The 23,526-nt window shown below is 38.2% G+C and overlaps 1 protein-coding gene across 3 annotated transcripts in view; it reads left to right on the forward strand.

Moving 5' to 3' along the window:
- Positions 1–23,526, forward strand: part of LOC122793577 (cytosolic phospholipase A2 gamma-like) — a 1,122,344-nt gene that overhangs the window by 1,035,188 nt on the left and 63,630 nt on the right. For all 3 annotated transcript variants that reach the window (XM_044061746.1, XM_044061744.1, XM_044061745.1), the window contains one exon: positions 7,925–8,105. In XM_044061746.1, the coding sequence (XP_043917681.1) occupies positions 7,925–8,091 (167 nt within the window). In that variant the 3' untranslated portion in view covers positions 8,092–8,105. The remainder of the gene's footprint in view (positions 1–7,924; positions 8,106–23,526) is intronic.

Raw genomic sequence — 23,526 nt, forward strand, 5'->3', positions numbered from 1 at the left:
CTCCAACTGTATAGACAGCTCCACAACAAAGTAAAATGTCTAATCATTAATGATAAAAGAGATCACTACATTAAACTACAGCATAATTTTAAGCAAAATCCAAGACAATTCTGGAGCTCAATTTCCTCACTATTAAACCCTGGTGCTTCTATCTTCAATTCATACTTTATAGAAACCATCGTTAATTTTACTGCCTCCTTCCTACCACCTCCACCTCGTCAAACTAATCTGCCCCAATAATAACCAACCCGCAGACCCTCCCACTAGCATATTTTCTCTCTCTCCCATCCCTACCTCTACTATAACCAAGCTCCTTCTTAAACTAAAACCAGGAAGCAGCACTCCTGACAACATACCCCCTGAATACCTTAAAATATCAGCTACAGCCATATCCTACCCTGTCGACATACTCTTAAATAGATCAGTCCAGGAATCCTACATACCCATCATCTGGAAGAAAGCATACCTTCTTCCCTTACATAAAGGTGGTAATAACTTTGACACCTCTAACGTCCGCCCCATTGCTATACTATCCCCCACTTCCAAAATCCTAGAAAAATGAATACACCTCCAGCTCCAGCAATACCTATTTAACAATCTTCTATCCCCTTATCAACACAGTTTCAGACTCGCCCACTGCACTATCACTGCTCTCCTATCATTCACAAATACTGTTAACCAAGCTCGCAATGAAGAAAAATGTATCTAATCCCTCTTCCTTGATCTCTCTAAGGCATTCAACACCACCTCCCACTCCCTTCTCTCCAAGCTTTCCACTCTGGGGATATCTCCACCAACTCTACTCTGGTTTTCCAACTACCTGTCCAATAGAAAACAATCCACTAGATGGCATGCTTCTACTTCAGCATTCCTAGCTACTCCCACTGGAAATCCTCAAGAATCCATATTAGGCCCCCTACTTTTCAGTATTTTTATCAATAACTTTCACTCTTGTGTTCCCAACAACTTTGTTATTCAGTATGCAAATGACTCAACAATAATCTGCACTTCCACACACAGTCAGCAAGCATTCTCTTCCATTGAAAACTGGATGACTAATAACCATCTTGCACTCAACCCAAATAAAACCAAACTTCTTCTCTTCACTCCTAAAAAAATCACTATAAACAAAGCTGACTTTAAAATCTACTTGCGTAACAAAACCACCTTAGAAGTCGTCTCACATACAAAACTGTTAGGTGTCACCATTGATGAAAGCTTAACCTTCGACCATCATATTCACAACAACATTAAAAAACCCACCAAAAGCTAGGAACCCTATACAGACATAAACACTTCCTCAGCCCCACCACCAAACAAACCCTGGCCTCTACTTTCCTACTACCAACCTTATTATATGGTGCCCCATTATTCACAAACATTCGCACATGTCTAAAAACCAAAGTGGAAACCTGCTATAACAAAATCGCAAGATTCGCAACTAATGCCACTTACTCCTCCCACCACTGCTCCTCACTTCATACACCAAAATGGCTTGAATTACCACAATACCTCATCTATCAACACCTTACCATAGCCCACAAAATAATCTATAAACCTCTTGACTGTCCAGCCCTTTCCTCAACTCTAACTCAATACCACCCAAAGAGACCCCTCAGATCAAACGAGACCCTGCTACTCATTCAAAAACCTATACTCCCCACTGGTCAGGCTCTCTATTCCTTCTGCATTGCCAGACTCTGGAACTCACTCCCATCAGCACTCAGAGCCACCAATGATGTTATCTCCTTCAAAAACACCCTACATCTTTATCTAACTACCCTCTGGCAATGCTCTTGTTCCACACCCCATGTAACCTGATCCTCCACTACTGTCACTCTCTTACTCATTTCACAATCCATCTCTCATACCATCCACACAATAATCCTCCTCTATTCTTTTCTACACTCTAACTTATCTCTCAACCACCACCTTGCTACCACTTGTTAACACTATTCTACTACACATTGCCCTCTTAAATACTCATAGTCATCAGTCACTTCTTCCTTCCTTATATTTCATACAACATTATTATCACTGTCTTTGAATGGTTTTCCTCTCCACCTGATTAAGTGGGATTCACATCAGATCAAGGAAGTCATTCATTGTCTTTTGTTCCCCTTTCCTCTTCACTTATCAGATGATTGAATGCCCCATTTGGAAATGCCCACCCAAACACCTGCAGCCCCCAGACCCCAAAAAAAAGAAAAAATGCAAAAGCATACAAAACAAGGGAAAAGGGCATCCAAAATGCCATATGCCCTGCCTGACTAGAGGTGACCTGCTCCCTGACATCGCAGGTCGTCTGCTCACCTGTGATACATGACCAGGCCATGTCCAAATCCACCAGATGGATTAATGGACATGCTCCACCTCAAAAACACCAGCCACCAGAGCCACAAGGAAGGAGAACACCAGATCAATACGGAGAGACTCTGCTGTGAGACAGATTCATCACCAGAGACTCTGCTGCTGAACAGAATCCTCCAGATGTCATGAGGTGGTAGACCGCTCTGTCTAAGAGGAATCTTGACCAGTACCTGGGAATCAGGTGTATCACTGGGACCATTCTGTATCACTGCTGGGAATGGCACTGGAAACCTATGGGTATAATATTCTATAACCTTCTTCAACCTAAGGGGTGGTAAACTGCCACTAGGGGAAGCTAGCCTAGTATGAACCCCTGGGCAGATAGCCTAGTATCAAAATATTAACTTGCTGCAGCTAATAGTAGCTTTACTCCAATGTGTAACTTTTTACTGTATGTTGTACTTATGTCTCCTTGGAGCTTTTCTCCCCAGGCCTCCACTGAAAACAGGCTCATTTTGGCCCAGTGGACACTCCTGGTAAACAAATGTAAAAATAAAAATAAAATAAAAATAAATAAAAAAGGTCTAATGGGATTTATGAACATGGGGCACTTTTCAAAGGTAAGACTTTTTTGATGTACAGTGCTCTGGCAGTAGGAGAATAGTGATGGATAAGTAGACTGGTGATTTATGATATTTCCTATGATACATTTTTTAATTTTTTGTACTTTCATATAAAAGTAAGCTTTCTCTCCGAAGCAGTAGGCAGCCATGTTGTGGTATGCCTGAACGAAAATAGAGGAAACCAAAAAATAAATAACTCAGTCTTGAGATGGACTGTAACGTATTAGAGCAGAGTGAAACTGTCACAAAAATAGGATAATATGCAGATTTAACAAGCAGCAACTATGGGAAGAGGGAGAAAATCAAGAGCAGGCAACAGAAAGGAGGCAATCATAGAGAAGTGAAAGCAAGAACTAGAGGGCCAAAACAGAACTGGGAAAAAAGGACAAGGTGAATGACTCAAGTCCAGAGGCACTCAAATCAAAGGTCAGAGAGAGAAAATTCCAACTATTTGGGGTGGGGCCAAGTCTAGGCAAAGGCCAAATGACAGAATGTCCAACTTGGCTTGGAAATCCAGGAGAGGAAAACCATTCAAAGATAGTGATGGTGGTGGTGGTGGTGAGACAAGGAGTACAAAACCAAAGAGAACAGAAAAGAGTCAGCACAAATGTAAATTGTCACCCTAGTGGTGTGGTAAGGCAGACATGGATCTCCTCTCAAAAGTTGATAAGACACTGAATAAAGGGATAGAACTTCCAGCCTCTCATGGTAACTCTGGGACTTTAGTACTGTGATCTTTCTGATTATCAGTCTTTGGGGTCTTTCTAATTATTTGATATATTAAATAATATATATCCCAAAGGGGGCATTGTACTTGATAACTGACCTGATCAATACTGTGTATCAGGGACCGAGTATGTCTTTAAACCTTAATAATAATCTTTTTGCTATAATCTGGGTTAAATAAAAGTATTTCCTAAGAACTGTTGACACATGATAGTCAAAGAGAGGATGCTATCAACTAAGTACATAGGTTCCTGACTTCATTTTTATTTTGTAATGTGTGTTGTCTATACATTCTGATAACAAGAAGGTTGGTCTTCCAAAAGTGATGATATTGCACTTTTTAGCATTTAGTTTGGTCCCATTTTAATACAGCAAGAGTTTACTAGGGAGACTTCATTCTGGAGGGTTTGGGTGTCATTGGGCAACAGCAATAACCCTCAATTTGCAGCCATCTGTAAACTTTCTTAGCCAGAGGCCTTGGCTTTCTGGTTAGAGATCTGAGGAATAAATAACAAAGAGAGGTCCCAGCAGTGAGCCTTTAAGGATACTGCTGGTCAATTTCATACCTTTTGATGAGGCACCTGCATCTCACACTGTGTAGGTTCTGTCTTTCAGCCAGTTTGCTAGTCATTTTACTACATATAGGTTGATCTTTAAAATATTTAGATTTTGTATGATGCCCATGGCCTTGGCCAGTCAAGATATGCCACATGCACTGCATGGCCACCTTCTGCAGCCTGTGTAACTCTTTGAAAATATTTACCAGACTAAATAATCAGGATCTACCGTTCACAAATCCAAACTGTTAGAGGTCAATTCTAACATGATTTGTGATACCACAGTTTACGAGGTCAGTTATAATACATTCCATGGTTTTGCAGATGGGACTTGTAAGGCTGATAGGTTTGCAAATACCCAGGTCATTTGTAATGCCAGCCTTGTGAAGGGGCATTACCACTGCAGTATGCAACTCATCAGGGAGAAAACCAGTAGCTAAATTTAGGTTAAACTGTTTGAGGAGTGTGACTGCAAGGGCAGGTTTAACACTGTTAATTGTGGGAGGGGTTGGCATAATGGTTAAGGTCTGTACCTCAGAGATACAAGGTACAGGGTTTGATTCTGACCTGTGGTTATAGGTTAAGCTTGTAATAGACTGCAGAGTAATAGCCTAGTATTCAATTTGTTGTTTGTTTAGTTAAGCAACCAGATATATTGTCAGGTCCCCTGGAGGAAGTATTTTTGATCTTCATTAGCACTTTCAGTAAGAAGTTTAGAGATAATTGAAGGAGAAAGAGGTTCAGATATTTAGGGGCTTTGAATAAGAGTCTGGGGAAAATTTGCATTTTTCTAAATGTGTGTAGAATTCCTTCACAAAAATTTCTGCTGCATGAAATAGGTGATGTGCAGCTGTAACTGAATTTTGATATTTCATCACAGAGCAGGTTGAGATTGGCATGTTTCTAGTCCTTAAATTTAGTGGCATTTGCTGAAGGAGGTTTTGAGAGTTTGCAAAACAAGGTCACAATTTTATGGCCAGACCTGACTGATGAAGGAGATACCAAAGAAGCAGTGCAAGAGGCATCCATATTTGCAAGAATCAAGTCAAGAATGCTTGTCCTCTAGTAAGATTATTTAACTGCTCAAGGGCATTTTTGTATACCAAGTCTAGGAAATTTGGGGTATATTTTGCATCAGAGGTGTATGTGTCCCAGCTTATTGAAGGGCAGTTAAAGTCACCCAAAACAAGCTGGGAGTTGCTAATGGGAAGATCATTTAGAACCCTGTGGAATCTTGACTGGTTGTCAAGTGACATAGAAGGCATTCTGTGTCAAGTTATTATTATTTGATAATTAATCATTTCTGCAGAGGTCTATAGTATAATGTGTTCAATTTGTGAGTCATGAAGTATCTGCCTGGAGGTAATATGCTCCTTGATAAGTATGGTGACTCCACTATAGATGACACTGGGTCATGGCATGAAAAGGACTAAATCATGGTATAGAGGGAATACTTCACATTTAAACTGAGTTTCAGTAACTATACAGATATGGATCATTTCCAAATGCAGGAGTGCCTCGAGGTCAATACGTTTATTGCTTAGACTTCTGGAGCCACCTCAATGTGATCCAGTTTCAGGACTAACATGAAGAATGAACACAGCTGCCACGAGAAGGAACCTCATTTATACTTTTGCATCTGTAATCTCATCCTTTTAGTACCTACCCATGGCCTCTGAAAATTTTAAATCATACACCTAGGGTATCTGCTTCTTTTGCATTATTTGTCTGTAAATAGTTTGCTAATGTTTTGCTTATTACATAATACAGTCAGACTCTGACACTAACTCAAGGATATGAATTTGGTGTTTTGTTTATGTATGAATAATACTCTAGCATTTCTTCCAGATATATTAATGTTAACCACAAATTTCCTTAAAAACAATATAAACTATATATTAATGTTAACCCCCTGCTTAATGCTGAAATGTGCTTCATTGTTCAATAAAATATTTAAAGCAAAAATAAACATAAGTTTGAATAGCATCTGAAAAGACCTCGCTCCTTTTACTATTGACACTGATATGGAGAATAATGATGAACAAATGGACTATTTAAGTCACATAAACCATGCTGCGATAGCCAGAATCTGAACGTAAATGTTTTAACTTCGTTTACTCAGGTTGCCTGCTTGTGATAATTCATTGGTCTTTATTTTACTTCACTGAGGATGTCTGTGTGAGTTTTATTTATCAGGTATTTCCAATATGATTTTAGGCTTTTTACAATTTCATTATATTGTATTATTATTATTACCAAAACATGGTTTTGCTTTTTCTTCCCTTGTATACTTCCTGAAATGAGTTTTTACTCTCATGCTCAAGTAGTCAAATGGTATGCTGATATTTAGTCAAGCTGTTAGCTGTAGTACACATTGAGTTATAGTTGACATAACATTATTTTCTGTGGTCTTCCGCATTGAGGCAGGTTTTATGTACATTACTAAAAATGTATCCTGAAAGAGCTTAACAATTTTGTTTTGTGTGTGTGTGTGTGTGTGTGTGTGTGTGTGTGTGTGTGTGTGTGTGTGTGTGTGTGTGTGTGTGATATGTGTGATAATTTTTTAGTACCACTATGAAAGGCCAGGATGCAAGTTATTGAGAAACCAAATTTCTGAAAACAAATGGCAGAAAGAACAACACAGTGAAAAAATAACCAATAAGCATTTTATGTAGGGGAATCCCTCACAAAACCCTATAATTAAACACAAAGAAGGGAGAAGTATTCCAAAATGAATGAATCACTGCTGTTTCACAAAGACAAATTGCACTGGCAGTAATTTCCTATAAAAAAAAACAGTTATCTGCATATTATACATTAAGACTTGGGGCTGTGGGATGTGACTCTTAGGAATTTGGTATCAGGGAAATATTTGATATACAATTCCACAAGGTAGAAGGAGGGACAGATTAGAGGAGATAAATCAGATAAATGAATCATGAATAATATGATAGTCCAGAAATTTGTGATGTAGCTCGGAAAAAAAATTGTGTATCAGAAGATGCTACACAGTGATAAGGTAAACAAAATGGAGTAATGTCTGGGGCATAGCTTTAATAATTTAAAATGCAAATCATCAGCATTCTGCATCTTTCCTATGTTAATCCACAGTATAAAGGCCATCAGATCTTCAAGATAATGTTTTGTAGTAACACAGGAATTAAGGGGGAAAACTAAAGCCATAACAAAGTTAAGTGCACTGCAATGTCATATGATAGTTTCACTGACATTATAATGCAAAAAAATATTTTTCAAATACCAAGCAAGAAAAAATGGGACTTCAAGGTGAAGATATGCTTCAAGTAAAATGCTTGACTGCCAGTATACAATCTTATAAAGTAATGTTTTCTTCTGAAAGCTGTACAGTGAGCAGTGTGCAGATATTGCAAATCCCTAACTTTGGTATCTGAAATAAATTATAATGGTGTCCTATCCTAGTAGCTGTAATGACTGCTTATAACTGCTGTTCTTTTCATGTCATTTTACCATGAATGTCTTTCTCCTGCATTTTACAGTCTGTCCATCTATATTGCTTGCAACACGTCAATATGGAGTTAAAATAAATATGCTTATCTTGTTTTTTAGTTGTGCAAAGTAAATATATATTATTGAATGTTTACTAATCATGCCATTTTTAAATGTTTACTTGTAAACTTGGTCATTTTCCTCTTCTCCCTTCTTGATTCTATTAGCCTCTGTCTGTTTCAGGACCTGATGGCATTCAGGAGTATCGAAAGGAATTCAGTACAAGAACATTCGATTATACAGAGGAATCGTTCTCCAAGTTGATAGCTGCTGCAAAGGCAAATGTTCAAAACAACATTGATTTAATAACAGAGCAGATTGAAAACCTTGTCACAGGAAATGGGAAATGATCTACTATGCTGAGGTAAAATAAAAATATAGTAACTAACAACACTGCCATTCCAAAATACTAATATCATTATTCAAATGTCATGTATAATGTTTGAGGAATTTTATAACAACATTGAATGTAATTTAATTATGAGGAACTGAAATTAGCTTTGAGCATAGTGATGTTACTGCTAAGAATCCATGAACATTTGCTATACAACAGCAAATTAAGTGTTATAATGCAGGCACATGTTTAGGTATATACTTAGAGGTGGTAAGGTCTGGGGATCTTTGATGCTATAGTCAAGTGTGAAGATGTGTACATAAATAAAAGTCATACATAATACAGCCATATGGATGACCCAGATAATACAAATAACCTATGAAATAATCTTAGTGCCATATGTTTTAAGTACACGTATATAGTGTTAGCATGTTATCTGATGCAGTTACTTCTGGCTTACATCCTACTAGATAGCTAACCATTGCAGGAACACTGCTAGGGCTGCAGTTTTCCATCTTCTTTTCTTTTTTTTCTCTTGCCATAGCCAGCAATACAGTTTATGTTGTGATTTTAGTATATACTAAGATGTAATTTGTTTATTTGTGAAAGTGGAGTCCTGAAAGGCTTGCTTACTTGTAATATTTAGCCCCAAAAGTTTTGAAAATAGACTAAAATTAAACAAATGTACCCTTTTCTTCTTGCTATTGTGTGACTCTAAGTTATATAAAAGGTTAATAGATCTTTGCTAACATGGTGTGGTAGAATTCCTCTATCAGAGAACTTCAATGAGGGTATCCACCATTGTGGGTAAAATGTTTAATGATGGACACCAAATAAAAGGGCGTATTTTATAGCTGAGACTATCACAATAGTTTGCAATTTTGTAATTTTCAGCTAAAAGGTCAGTTGAAGTCCCTGAAGAATGTCTAGTGCATGGATAGGTGCTATTGTGGGTGACCCTTCTTGTATTGTGTTGTGTGAGGAGGAATAGATGTGGAATGATTATTTGGGAGCATGTTGTTTCATCAAATATAATTTTGGTGAAGGCAAAAACAGTGAGTGCTCTTCACCAAAATTAGTTTCACTGAGAGTGGAGTTGATATATATATATATATATATATATATATATATATATATATATATATATATATATATATAGATATATATATATATATGGGGTTACTTTCATTTGACTGAAACTCATTTGACTGACAAGTAATGCATGCAGTGCACTGTAAGGCAAATAACAGGATATGTCCTCTTCCCCAATGTAGTGCAACCCTGCAGTTAGTATATATAGTTAGGGGAGTGAAGCCCTCCACCTAGTTTGGTTTAAATTCTGTACTTTTTATGTTATATTGTTCTTTAAAACCAAACTAGGTGGGGGGGGTTGCCCCCACACCTCTGTAACAATATATACTAACTCCAAGGTCGCACTACATTGGGGAAGAGGACTTATCCCTGTTATTTGAGTGCACTGCAAGTGCTAGTTGTCAGTCAAATGAGTTGTTAGTCAAATGAAGGTGACCTATATATAAATATATATATATATATATATATATATATATATATATATATATATATATATATATATATATATATCTATATATATATAGATATAGATATAGATATATAAAGTCTGGAAGTGTGAGGGGTGCGGGGGGACTTGCTCCCCCTGCAAAAACAAAATTAAGTTGTTCCTTGTAGGTGTTTTTTGTTTTACCAAAATTACCTTCAATGACCAGACATGAGTTAGATTATTCTGCACAGTGCTGGGGTGGTGCTTTGATATAAGATAGCAATGAATCTGCATGGCAGTAGACCAACCAATTATTGTTAACAAAAGGACCTCTATGAGAAACCACTGCATTCCAAACTGTGTATACACAGATTTTAAAGAAAGTTTTTTTCTAAGATAGGGACTGAGGCCTTGATGTAGAATGTATGGCAAAATAATTTGAACTTCTTGAGGATAAATGATATACTTATTTTTTATAAATGTATTTGAATATTTATTAACTGTGCTGGTGGACTGACCACTTTATTCAATATCCAGGCTCTCTCATGACTGGTGAGATAACACATGGAATAAAATATGAATATAGAATAAGATGGCAGCATTAAACACAATAGACAAGAGAACAAAATTATAACAGCACAATGCTTTCATTTTAAGAATGCATGATATGTAATCATTGCACTGAGATTGCTAACATTCTTATTTATATACAAATAATTGGTGTAATTTTCCACCTTTGTAAAACAAAGCAGGCAGCATTCTGTAGTAAGCAAGTTAAAGCATAAACTTCCTTTCCAGCATCTCTAAAGAGGTAACATTCATATTCTTTGAAAAGAATGTGTTTTTTAGCAATATAAATACTTTACTAACAGTATTGTTCACTGTCTCATACTGTGCAGTCCCCCCATGCATGACATACTTGTTATTTTGCAACTGCTTGCCGGTGCAACCATTTTATAATCATATATTTCTAGAATAGTAAAGCAGCCTGATGTCAGACAGTCTCACTGATGCTTGTATTCAGGTATCAATAATTCAGCATTGTTAAGCATGCAGATCTAAGTATCCAGGAAGTTAAAATTGAGGAGTCCACCTATACAAAGAGGTCAGTCACAAGTGGAGTCCCCCGGGGAGCAGTCCTTGGACCGCTCCTTTTTGGCATTTACTTCTCAGAAGTCAAGGCCAGTGTCAGTGGTCTCTGGCTGACTAAATTTGCAGATAATTGTAAATTAGGAGCCGTCATTGAATCTCACACTGACACAACTGTTCTCCAGGAGGGGCTGACACAGACAAACAACTGGTGTCAGATCCATGGACTAAAACTAAATGCCATAAAATGCATAATAGTATTCTTCAGGAAGTCATCCATCTCTGGTAACTATTGTATTGATAACACACCCCTTAGAGCTGACCCAGTAGTCAGGGACTTAGGGGCACACATTTATTTATTTATTTAACATTTGTTAACTGGGAAAGTCTGGCTTGGAATGAAGCCAATTTTCAGCAGAGGCCCGGGGAGAAATGCTTCAGATGCATGTCTTTGTAATATGGGAGGAAACCGGAGCACCCAGAGGAAACCCACACGAATGCAGGGAGGACATGCAGACCCCGCACAGAAGGCACCCCAGCCAAGAATTGAACCAGAGAACCTCTTGCTATGAGGCGACAACACTACTGCTGCACCACTGCGCCATCCTTAGTAGTCTAGCCTTTGACCATCATGTGTCAACAGTGGTGAAGAAATCATTCGATATTGTGCAACTTATAAACAAGGGTATAGCATCTAAGTCCAAGGAAGGTATTGGTTCCACTGTATTTGCCATTCATCAGAGCTGTCAGTAAGTACAATGCCCCCTTTGGTATTTACCTAACCAGGCATATCCAACAAGTGGAACATCCACAAAGGTTCCTCACTAAAAGAATACAGGGCATAAGTAAAATGTCCTCTGCAGACTGCCTCAAGATCCTATCCCTGTATTCTGTCTCCCACAGGCTTTTGAGGGGAGATCTATGGCTGGCATGCAAGGTGTTGTCAGACCCCACTCTAATGAACCTCCTGCATATCCACAAAACAGCACCAGAATTACCCATTCTAAGACTTAAACCTTGCCTGTGATATAAATAGGACCTGCTGGAGAGATAGGTGTATATCCCAGAGACTACCCCGTCTATGGAACAGGCTCCCCATCCATGTGAAGCAGTGTTCCTCCCCAACCCAATTCAAATGCAACTTGGACAACTGGATAGAAAACCAGAAATTCATCCCTGGTTTGGGACCTATGTCTCTAATGGACACAGGTAACCTGTAAATGGTTCATCTCCCAGGCCCATGCTTACACTTATCAAGGGTATCAGAACTTGTCAGAGATTTGGGATGCATGGCTAGGCTTAAAAAGGCCCTTGTGGTCATTAGCCTAGTAAACACCTATGAACCTATCCCACTCCGCTGTTCTATTCACTTATAATCCCAATTTTAATTTAATAGTCCTTATTAAAAAAAAAACAGTTAAGCATACAGATTAACTATTTTTAATCTAACGTGAGAGCAGGAATTGATTAGGGACCATATTACTTTATTTACACTCTACTACAAGTCATCACCTGGACCAGTGACGTCTCACCTTGTATTGGGTTTGTATTGGAGTCTTCTTATTAAATAAGTATAGATTGTAGGTACTAAATAGCTATAGAACTTAAATACTTTATTCCATTCAGTATATTCGTCAAGCTCAAATTCCAATAAAGCATCCCATACAGCCCATTTTTCTTACTATGAATTGCTGTTTATGATCACTCAGAGTTTTCGGTTCCACATTTGTATCTCTGTAATAATTTTTATTACCTCTCTTACTGATAGTTTGACTTTGGTCTTCCATTTCTATTCATAGCTTTCTTACCAGCTACCAGTACTAAAGACAGCAACACTTTCACTTCTTTTCTACATGTAATTTTACTCTAGGTCAACAACAACGACAAAAAATGTCTATACTGAGGTTAAATGATCTTCTAAGAATAGTATTCAAGTAATTTTTGTACTGAAGCATCACCTTATATTCCCAGAATATATACTCTCAAGAACTTCTTTTTGAACTATCATATGTCCAGCATATGTCTCTTGTTTGCAGGAACATATTTTCAAGTCTCATAGTTGTATAGAAATATTTGTGTAAACATTTCCATGCAAAAATTCTAAATGTCCTTTGGCTGCATATCTAAGATTAAGATCTGTGTCATTCCACAGCTTATTTATAGGATAATTAGTTGATTGTTCACCCCATGCTATGTCTACTTTTTACTGTAGTGCCTTTTCAAATCTAAAATTGTACCTTGTATTTTCTAATTATTACTTTTCTTTTGGTTTGACATTTCTATCATAGTCACAATTATAATTATAACCCAATGGATAATCCTGCAAAGGAAGTATTGCTGAAAGCTATTTTCATTGAGAGTTAAATTTTCAGCTTTTTCCATTGTTGTGTGACCATGGAGTTAATATAGGTTCCCTAATGAAATGTCCACACTTCAAATGCTAAGTGAAGATACTCTAAAAAAAAGGATTGAAACTGTAGAAGGGTTCTAAATTCTAAATGTCAATCTTATCCTTAAAACTTCTTTTTGCAGGGGGCAAGCCCCCCACACCCCTAAGCTTATATATACTAACTCCAAGGTCACCATACATTGGAGAAAAGGGAATATTCTGAGAAGTTTCATCTCACACTTAATATATGTAAATCTGTTATCTGTTTCTTTAGTCATTCAGTCTCCATAGCAGGTGCTGACATTTTCAAATGGTTATCATATATATATATATATATATATATATATATATATATATATATATATATATACACACACATATATATATGTATATATATATATATATATACATATATATATATATATATATGTGTGTATATATGTGTGTGTGTGTGTGTTATGAGGTTAAGGGGTACAAGGGGAGCTTGCCTCGCCACAAAAACATTTTTTTTTATTTTTTATTTATTTATTTTTATTGTTGTTGAAAATGGTGTCAGCAATATTTCTTAGAGGCATTCACCACTGGACACATTTTGTTTAACATATCATCAAGTCACCAACAAATATATACATATATAAAGGTACATTTAATTTGTCTCAAATAACTCAGAAGCTACATAGAACTCCTTACTCTAGCATCATTCAGTAACTTAAGGGAGTTCACACTTTCACCAAGGTATGGATGTAGATCTCTCCAGCTAAGCCATGCCCTATGGCATCACTATGTCCCTTGTTAAAGTGTCTGTGTCTGAATAAAAAACTCCTAATGAGCTCTGAGATGCTAAATTGCTTTCTTTCTTAGATAGACATGAAAGCCTACTGAAGCATGACTTACCTGCTCTAGTTGTTAAACTGTTATTAAAGAGGGACTGGATTGTTTCAGAGAATGTCATCCCTATGGGACAAACTGCTTAACGTTGAGAGATTACACCATTCTTACTGTATGTAAAGTGTTGCAGCTTTGGTTAGATTGGCTTATGTTGGTTACAGGTTGTTATGCCTCATCAGCTGTATCTGCTTGTTAGTTTATTGTTATATTTCTTAAGTGTGTTTGATATTGTTAATTTTAAACATAGTGCATTGACTATGGTATATGGTTTTGCAATTTAAAATAAATAAATAAATAACTGCTACCAAGATAAGTGTATAACAGACACCAATCAGAATTTTCAGAGTAGAAGCACCACAAAAATCCAAATAAGTGATTGATGTTAGAGTGTCAGTGCCATCTGCCTAACATTTTGTCCTTAAAACTGCAAAGCTTTGCATGTGGTCTTGGGCTGAAATGCAAAGTGTGTATTTTGCATGAAAGCTAAATTGTATAAGCTTTCATTTGTAATGGTGATGATCGTGATGGTTTTAATGTTGTACTGTTGTGGGTGAAAATAGCACTGCAAGTACATATTGTTTGTTCAGATAAGCATTTTGTGATAAATTTATAGAGTGGTGCTACTGAATCTCTGTAACTCAGATGAAAGTGCACCTGAAAAGTAAATATGCTGATACCTCTCAACAGTGAACAGCATCTTAGCAGCAGCTTTGAACTTCATTCATGGAAATTCAAAGACTACAAAAATCTGAGATTTTTGGAGCTTGGATGAGCAGAAACAGGTTTAAACAGTCACAACAACAAGCATTGTAGGCAGTAAACGTTTACAGGCAGTATTAGACCCTTGGTAATGGAGAGGTATTTGCTGTCTGTTTGCTGTATATACTGACAGAAGAAGTATTTACGGTTCTGATCATAAGACATACCCTGCGATTCAGAAAGATTGTCACCAAACATGTAAATTGCCTACCGCAACTTGTCAGTGTGCATGCTGTTTTCTTCTTTACTTCTACAATGATTACAGATATTTGGATTTAATTTAAAACTTTTATTTCAAATTTTATAACACAGACACTGACAGCCATTTGCTAAACAAAGCAATACAGTCTCACAAGAAAAACAGACTTAGTATTAACAGTAAACTTATCTGCCTTTAAAACTCACATTCATTGAAACAACATTGAAACCCGCATTCAAAGAAAATGCATCTGGCCAGTGGCAGATAAAGTTTACCTCTGGGCTGTTTTCAAACCATAGGCCCCTCTTACACATTTGCAAGATCATGCATACATGCATGTGTTCTTTGATTCACCTTCCTGATTGTATTAAATTATATTCTTTGTATAATACACCACTTGTGTGTTTTAAATTTATTGTTTTGAGCATTTTTCTAGTAATCAATGAAACAAAACATATGAACCAACAATGACAAAACTGCCCACTTAATAACATTGCAACTATAAAAGGCCTCTCAAACTTCTGTCATTACAATCCACCAATATAAGTCAATGTGCACAATCTCTGCAGAATTAAATCATCTGAATAATTTCACATTAAAGAGATCTGTAGCTAATGAAGAGGTCGCTACTAGCAAAGAACTTTATATTTCAGTGTTTCATTCTACAAATGCAGTGCCTGCTGCCCTTGAAGAATAAATTGCCTATGCTACATTAAAAAAGTGGTAAGTTGCTAATATTGCAATAGGGAATAGATGGCAAACCTACAAGAGGTTTATAGTTCCAAGGTATCTCATCCTAAGTAGGACACACTCAGGACTGCAGCACCCCCCCAACCTTAAAGTACAATGCAGTATCAGCAATGAATCTACATCATGTGGGAATAGAACTTACATCCTTCTGCATCAAAAGCAGCTATGCTGCCTGTTATGCTACTGACAGTGCTTTCCAGATCTCTAGCATGAACACTAGTGACTATTTGTACCAAAATAGTTGCACATTGAAAACAGACTTTGCACACGCAGCAGTAAACTTATCTTTCCTTGAAGCTCACAGTTCCTTGCAAATGTGCTAAAACTCACAATTCCTTGAAAATGTAATGAAACTCATAGTTGGTGTAGAGTATTTGGCTCTTGTCAACTGTAACTAAAGTACAGGGTTTGAGCCTGGTTAAATTAACTGACCTGTTCCCTCTAACTAGGGTATTACACACATATTTGTTTAGAGTTCAACAGCTTAATAAAATTGGAGCTCATTTCTTAAAAAATTGTGCACTCCATTCCAGTTTAAATGTGAGCACATCATCCTATAAATACACATACAAACACTACTAAGGATGCACTCTGTGTGCGTACTCAAAGAAGAAATGTAACACATGCAGAGTGTGTTCTTAAAGAGGAAATGTAACACATGCAGAGTGTGTTCTTAAAGAAGAAATGTAAGTTTGTGATGAGCCTCCATCCCTGGCTAGTGAGCTCTCTCCAAGCCTGTGGGCTCTAGGTGACTGCCTATGTCACCTAGTGCTGGATCTCACTCTGCCAACACATACCACACCCAGTAAGTTATACACTGTACTGTTACAGAGTTCAGTTATAGTAGCTTCCTTGGATTTCATTCATTTTGGTCTAAGCCAAGTGCCTTCTAGTATAACCAAGCTATTTTTTGTGTGTGCACGTGTGTGTGTGTGTGTGTGTGTGTGTGTGTGTGTGTGTGTGTGTGCAGAAGGTTCTTAACAGAGAATGGAATAATTTTATGAAAAATAGTGATCTTAACAATGATATTTAGTTTTAGTGTATATATATATATATATATATATATATATATATATATATATATATATATATTTCAAGATATTATTTTTAGATACAGCGATCCATTCATGAGCAAGTTTCCTATTGTTTAGTGCACTGTTTGTTTCTTTGACTGTTTACATATATATATATATATATATATATATATATATATATATATATACACACACACACACACACACACACACACACACACACACACACACACACACACACACACGTGTGCCCTCACAAAACACTCACACACCAATATGTGTGCCCTCACAGAATAATCACATGCACACAAACACACACATACACATGTATGCATGTACTCTCTTTCACACACTTCCATACAGACACACACACACACACACACACACACACACACATACATACATATGAATGCATGCATGTACATTCTTTCACCCACTCGCATGCACAAATGCATACACACAGAGACACACACATATATACAAACACACACACACTGTGTTTTCCAGATGGGATCACTGATACCTTTTCAGTTATAGGAGCGCCTTTCATGAATTCACAATACGTGCTGCACTACTTAGCAGTGAGCATGTTTCTAAATTTGTGCAGTACTGCTTGGGTTTCCTTCACCTGTATAGGAATAACTGCTGTGACACACTGACCTCATTCACAGAAGTGTCACACTAAACCTTACTGGGAGGGTTAATCACAAGACCTTGTCTAATTTCCTTTTCATAATTCAATGTAAATACTGAATACGAACGACTGTACCATGGTTGCGCTTCATCATGTTAACACGCTGAATTTTTTGTTTCTACTTCCTGCCAGGGAGCTGCACAATGAATGATTGTTCTTTGCTTTGCTTTGTTTCCTTTGGTCTGTTTAGTTACCTTGTGTTGTGGAAGTGCATGAAGTAAGATTTTATGGCAATAGTTGATGGCTACTCAAAGGCTGTAGCATCTGTAAAAACAATTGAATATTTACTCATCTGTGTATGCATACAAGTATGTATATGTTGTCTTTATTTTACTGGCTGGTCTTTAAGCTAGATACAGTAATCTTGTAGTTAGAATAATAAAGCAATTAGGTGTGGTGATGGTAGGAGCTGGCCACCCTTCAGAAACACTTCCTTCTTTTTCTGTATAACATGTATTTAAATTCATCAATTTGTCTTTCCAGTAATTGTATTTAGAAACTTTGTGGGTTGATGGTTGGTAGGTATGTTTCGAGGACTGAGAAATCATGATGTCATAGTGGAATCTCTACTAGTTTGGTTTTAAATAACTCAAATTTCATTTAATTCCTAGTGTGGACGACAAGTTCTAGGTGTCTGAGATTGTCATCTAGAACGTTTTCATTCGTTGACAACTTAAATGCATCCATATTCAATGTCAATGCTTCTTGAGTGGATGGTCTTTAAGGATATCTACAAATAGATAAATGTACTATTTTAACAATAAAAATGCACAACATAAATATGATTCTTGCTGTGATGGGCAGCCATCTTACCTTCTTTAGAAACATGCAAAGATATTCATTGGCTTCAGTCAATCAAATAACCTGCATATTTTGCCAATGCTAGTCTGAAGCAGATTCTGTTTGAGAAAGCTTTCAACATACGACTGTTTTGGAATCAAAACTCATATTCTTCTTGCTGCCATTATCTCTGGGGTAAAATAGTCACTATTTTTTATTTGTTTATCTTCTTCATATTGTATTTTATTTTCAGTGTGAAATGAAGAAAGTGTGAGATCCATACAAAATACTTTGTACATGAGCAATAAAATTATTTTGTGGGTTTGAGAAATATAACTCAGAGACCTCCTCCATCTGTTTGGGTGTATGAGACAACTCTATTTTTTTTCTTATATTAGCTATCTAGTGCCAAAATCTAAAGACTAAAACATAACTTTCACAAACTACAGATTCAGTTTTACTAGCAGCTCTTGTCAGAATTAGATAATCTGTATAAATAGTGATAGGATGGCCTGGAAAGTTAAGAATAAAGTCATTGATATAAAAAGAAAACCAAATAGGTCAAAACATTGATTTATAGCCAGAAAGACTTGAAAAGAAAGTGCCTGTATGCAAAGCTGAGTTATACTTTACTACCTGGAAAGTCCTTCTAGTTAGGTAGCTGTGAAGCCAGTCCAGGGTATACTACCCTAATCCAATTTTTGTGAATCTATTAATTGAAGATAGAATGGTCCATTGGTTTGAAAGCTCAATTCAGATTGATAAGTATAGCCTCTTGGAGCAAACATTTTTATATTTTCAGATATAGTAGCTGTTTTTATATTGATGGCTTACAGGGCACTGTGCCCTTCTGTTTGACAGTTTGTGATCTATAAGGTAGCTGGAGACAAGGTTAATGAGAACTGTGGATAGAGCTGAGATAGACTTAGAATTGATAGTGAGTCAGAGATTGCATCAGAAGGTTTTTGGTAGCTCAAGGAATACTTTGTTAGGTAGGTGTCATTAACATATGTTTAAAAATGAAATGATGTGGTACCAGTGTTGTGCCCAGGTTTAAAGATGTACTGTGTTGGTGATATTATATTGTTGTCAATAATGTGGTGCAAAGATGATGTTATATTGTTGTAAATAAGATGGTGGAAAAGCTGCTTGTAAATACATTTTCTAAGATTCTGGATGGAGGGTAGGATGACAGTAGGCTGAAGTATTTCCCACCTTTGAGTACAGGGATGATGAATGATTGCTTCCAGAGTGTTGGCATATATTATTTATTGATAAATATATCCATTAATAGACTGGACTGCCATTTTGAGGTATTCATGAGTAAATTGTCATGGGGATAAGATAGTAGGTTTGAACTGGATTAGAAGTTTTGTTAACATGGTTGGTGGCAAATGGGAACACGGATAGTTTTTGACTGGAGAAGAGATGTATTGATTGTGATTTATTAGAGTGTTTGTTAGAAACAAGTGGATTGGATGTTTTATCTTGTTGATGTCTTGAGGCTGGTTAAAATTTAAGTATTCATCCAATTGGCTTCCTTTGTTGTAGTTATTCTCACAGGGAAGTGAGTTGTCTGTAGTGGGTTTGCCCAGCCTGAACAGTCTGTTGACATTATCCAAAACAGTTAAGTTATTGCTGTTGGACATTTACAGCATCTGATAGTTCTGCATCTTTTTGGTACATATTGGGGGGGTAATTCAATAAACCTTACATGGAACGAATTTCCGTGTAGAAATAGTGGTAAGGCTCAAACACAGAACATGACTTCTGAGCGATCCAGGAAACAAGGCTTGGGCGTGCACGAGTATCCCGACACTGTGCAGACATGGCGGTATCCATGGAATGCAAATCACCTCATCTGCTGATAAAAAACATGCAAATGAGGTGATGCAGTCCAGGAAGCATAAAGGCACTCATGCATGTGCCGTGTAAGGCTGAAAAATGTACGCTGTTAGTAACTGTGTAACAGAGGGTAAATTTTAAACAGGGCCTTTAACAGCCCAAATAAAAAATTGTATAATGTAGAGTAGGCATGCAAATGGCCAAAACAATGGCCAGTGATGTAAAAATGTAATCCAATATATTAAAAATGAAACATTTTAAAGACATATGCCACATTTAAGCGGCGCACAGTGACTCATAAACATGCTGTTTTGCAAAAAATAACATAAAATAAAAAGTGTAAAATATGACATTTAAAGCTGTTTTGATTTTTCCAATTATAGTAGCCAGTATGCAGAGTCATACATTGGCAAGTTATAGTGGTTGCTAAGGACATAGGCTGTGGTGTAGTGCAGTATCTAGCGTATACGCAATTGTATGTAAACGAGCCAAGTTTATTGAATAGCAAAATGGACCACTGTATCCATAGGTACTAACTGTGTAAGGGCTAGAACCATGGTAGTATAGTCAGAAGAGAGTGCTGACATGAAAAGAGGGTGTGTCAGGACATGAATAAGTGGATTGGAGCTTAGCGGTGCCTGTTTGCAGTCTGCTAATCACAGCTAAACGGGGGGGAGTGTCTGATGCTGCTCAGCTATGCTTAGACCCACGGCGCTTGTTTTTGCAGGTTAAAGAAAAACTAAGCATGTCGGTGTATAGGGGAGGGTCCTTTCTGCTGAGCAATGTTTATACTAGAGCCTCGGGTTTGCGCTTAGCAGTGGAGGAAATTAAAAAAAAAGGCAAGAAAATAGCCTGGAAAAGCCAATCAACTATAAATGACTGATAAGCCCTCTTCCACTCACTCTGACCCATTCAAACCCCCAATAATATAGCTGGCAGGTGGAATGCATGATAGTCAGACAATCATACAGGCTGCATCTGCAGCACCCCACTATAAGGTATGCATACACCCTTCGGTCTGATTTTTCCCACATACTCTGCACCATTGGAGTACACACTTGGGAATTTTAACTGACAAAATGGTAGGGGCTGCTGCTGCTTTGATACATCTCTATGTGCTACAGGCTGGGGTCAGTGACTATGAGGATGATGCTGACAATAGGCCCAGACTGAGGAGAAGAGTGTTCAGGCCCAGGGTAACCTTTCAGGGGCTAAATGAGCTGGAGATAGAGTGCTACAGGGTGGACAGGGACATACTACAGGAACTCACTGAGCTCTGCCATCCTCATCTCAGAACCAGAGCCAACAGAGGGGAACCCATTCCAGTGGAAACAAAGGTATGTGTACCCTTAAGAATACTAGCTACAGGTACTTTCCAAAGACCTACTGGGGACATCATGGGGGTCTCACAGGCATCCACATACAGGGTACTCCACCAGTTCCTGGATGTCATGCTAACACATGCCAGTGAGCACATTTCCCCAACACCCCCGAGGAAAGGATCAGCAATATGCATCTCTTCCACCATGTAACACAATACCCAGAGTTACTGGGTGCCATAGACTGCACTTATGTGCACATAAAAGCACCACCTGGTGAGGAAGGTAGAGTCTATGTCAGCTGTAAGGGGTATTACTCCATCAACTGCCAGATTGTGTGCAAGGCCCACTGCATTATCATGAATGTATGTGCTGGCAGCCCTGGCAGTTATCACGACTCCCACATCTGGCACACATCATAGCTGTACTAGCCATTTGCCAAGGGGGACATCACATACGACCATCTACTGGGGGATGCTGGCTACGCACTGGAACCGTGGATGATGACTCCCATCAGAAATGCACTAACACCAACTGAAGAATGCCATAATGAGACACACACACAAACTAAGAACATCATAGAGCATGTGTTTGGGCTGCTCAAGTCACGGTTCCGCTGCCTTGACATATCTGGTGGAGCCATGCAGTACTCTCCAGCCACATGTGCACACATGTTAATAGTATGTTCCATGCTACACAATATGATTCTGTGGAAACAGCTGTGGCAGGAACAGCACAGGCAAGGGACACACAGCCCACAATCATTGGAAAGGTCCCCACAGGCACAGGGGCACTCGCAGAAAGAATCCCCTGAGCCTGTCCCTGTAGGCAGATGTAGGCATGGCCAGTACTCCCTGGCCTTGGCAAAGAGGCAATACATAGCACATGATCTGACTACCTACGCTTCCAGGGACTGACACCTCACTCCTACTCACACAGTAAAATGGATGCCAGTCACACCACACTACCTATACCTTACCATGTATAGGATGTGTACTTGCGTGCATCTGACAGTCAGCCCTCAGTCACTGTCCTCTCAACTGCTGCAGGCAAAAGGTAAGTTGGTAAGTCGCTCTTCTTAATAATTTAATGGGGAAGTAGACTGTGCTAGCATATCTATGGTATTGCTGAATGTATGCAAGGGAATGGAGTGGGATACCGGGATAGCAGCAAACAGCTGACAGATATGTGGGACAACAGAAACCCCCTGCCAGACCTGCCAAATACTGTCTGCCCCAGAATATGCAGTAGGCCCCAAGCCAGACAAACCCACTGCACTATGTGAAGGACCTACAAACAGCGGGCTCATAGGACAGATTCATGCATGTCAGTGTTGGAGTCCACTACATACCTCTCAAATAGAGCAAGACATCTGGACAAAGATAAAAGAAATGTGGGGCAAAGGCCCAAACACAGGGACAGGTTTTAAGTAGTGCTCCGTTAAACTTAGAAAGTGGATAGAATAACAGTGTTTGCACTAGCAAGAAGTTTTAAGGGTATGAAGTCTGAAATTCAAATCTCTGTCATTAGCTCCTATCTCCATTCTTTATTGATATGCCATTAATGTCCCAGAAAACTACACTTGTATTACAAATGGACCCAAAATAGGAGGCAAACATCTGGACAGTCCGGGAAAATCTGTACAATTGTGAGGTATGGGGCTCTTATCTCCGACACACCTGTGTTCCCATACAACTGCAGTAACATCTATATGTTTGTAAGGTAATAGCAGCAGACCACATATCCCCAGGGCTGTCCCAATCAACTTGCTAACATGTTCCATTTCTACAATATGCAGGGCTCAAAGTCCTATGTATGTGTGTGGTAATAGTGGCAGGAAGTAGGTGGCTGTTGTGGCTTAGTGCTCTAAGTGCATTACCCTAGTTGACAGGGTCCATGGTTCAAGACTGGCTGTGCTCACTATTTTGCATGCCAGCTACACCTATGGTAAGAGTTCCACAGACTTTCCAGATGTCACTATTTGTTACTGCAGGAAAACTGGACAATGGAGGGACAGGGGGCCACAGATATGGACAGTACACAGCTCTGACTAACCTAGAAGGTGCCTACTAGAACAGCAGGTTGGGAGAAGTCAGTGTTGCTCCAGGATATAAAGGCTGCCATGTAACTCTGTCACTACTGACAAGTCAGTGGGAACCATCCATACCCCAAGAATGAAAGGCTTT

This window comes from Protopterus annectens, chromosome 2.part0 (genome assembly GCF_019279795.1).
Source record: "Protopterus annectens isolate FY-2018-M chromosome 2.part0, PAN1.0, whole genome shotgun sequence".
In the NCBI taxonomy this organism is placed as follows: Eukaryota; Metazoa; Chordata; order Ceratodontiformes; family Protopteridae; genus Protopterus; species Protopterus annectens.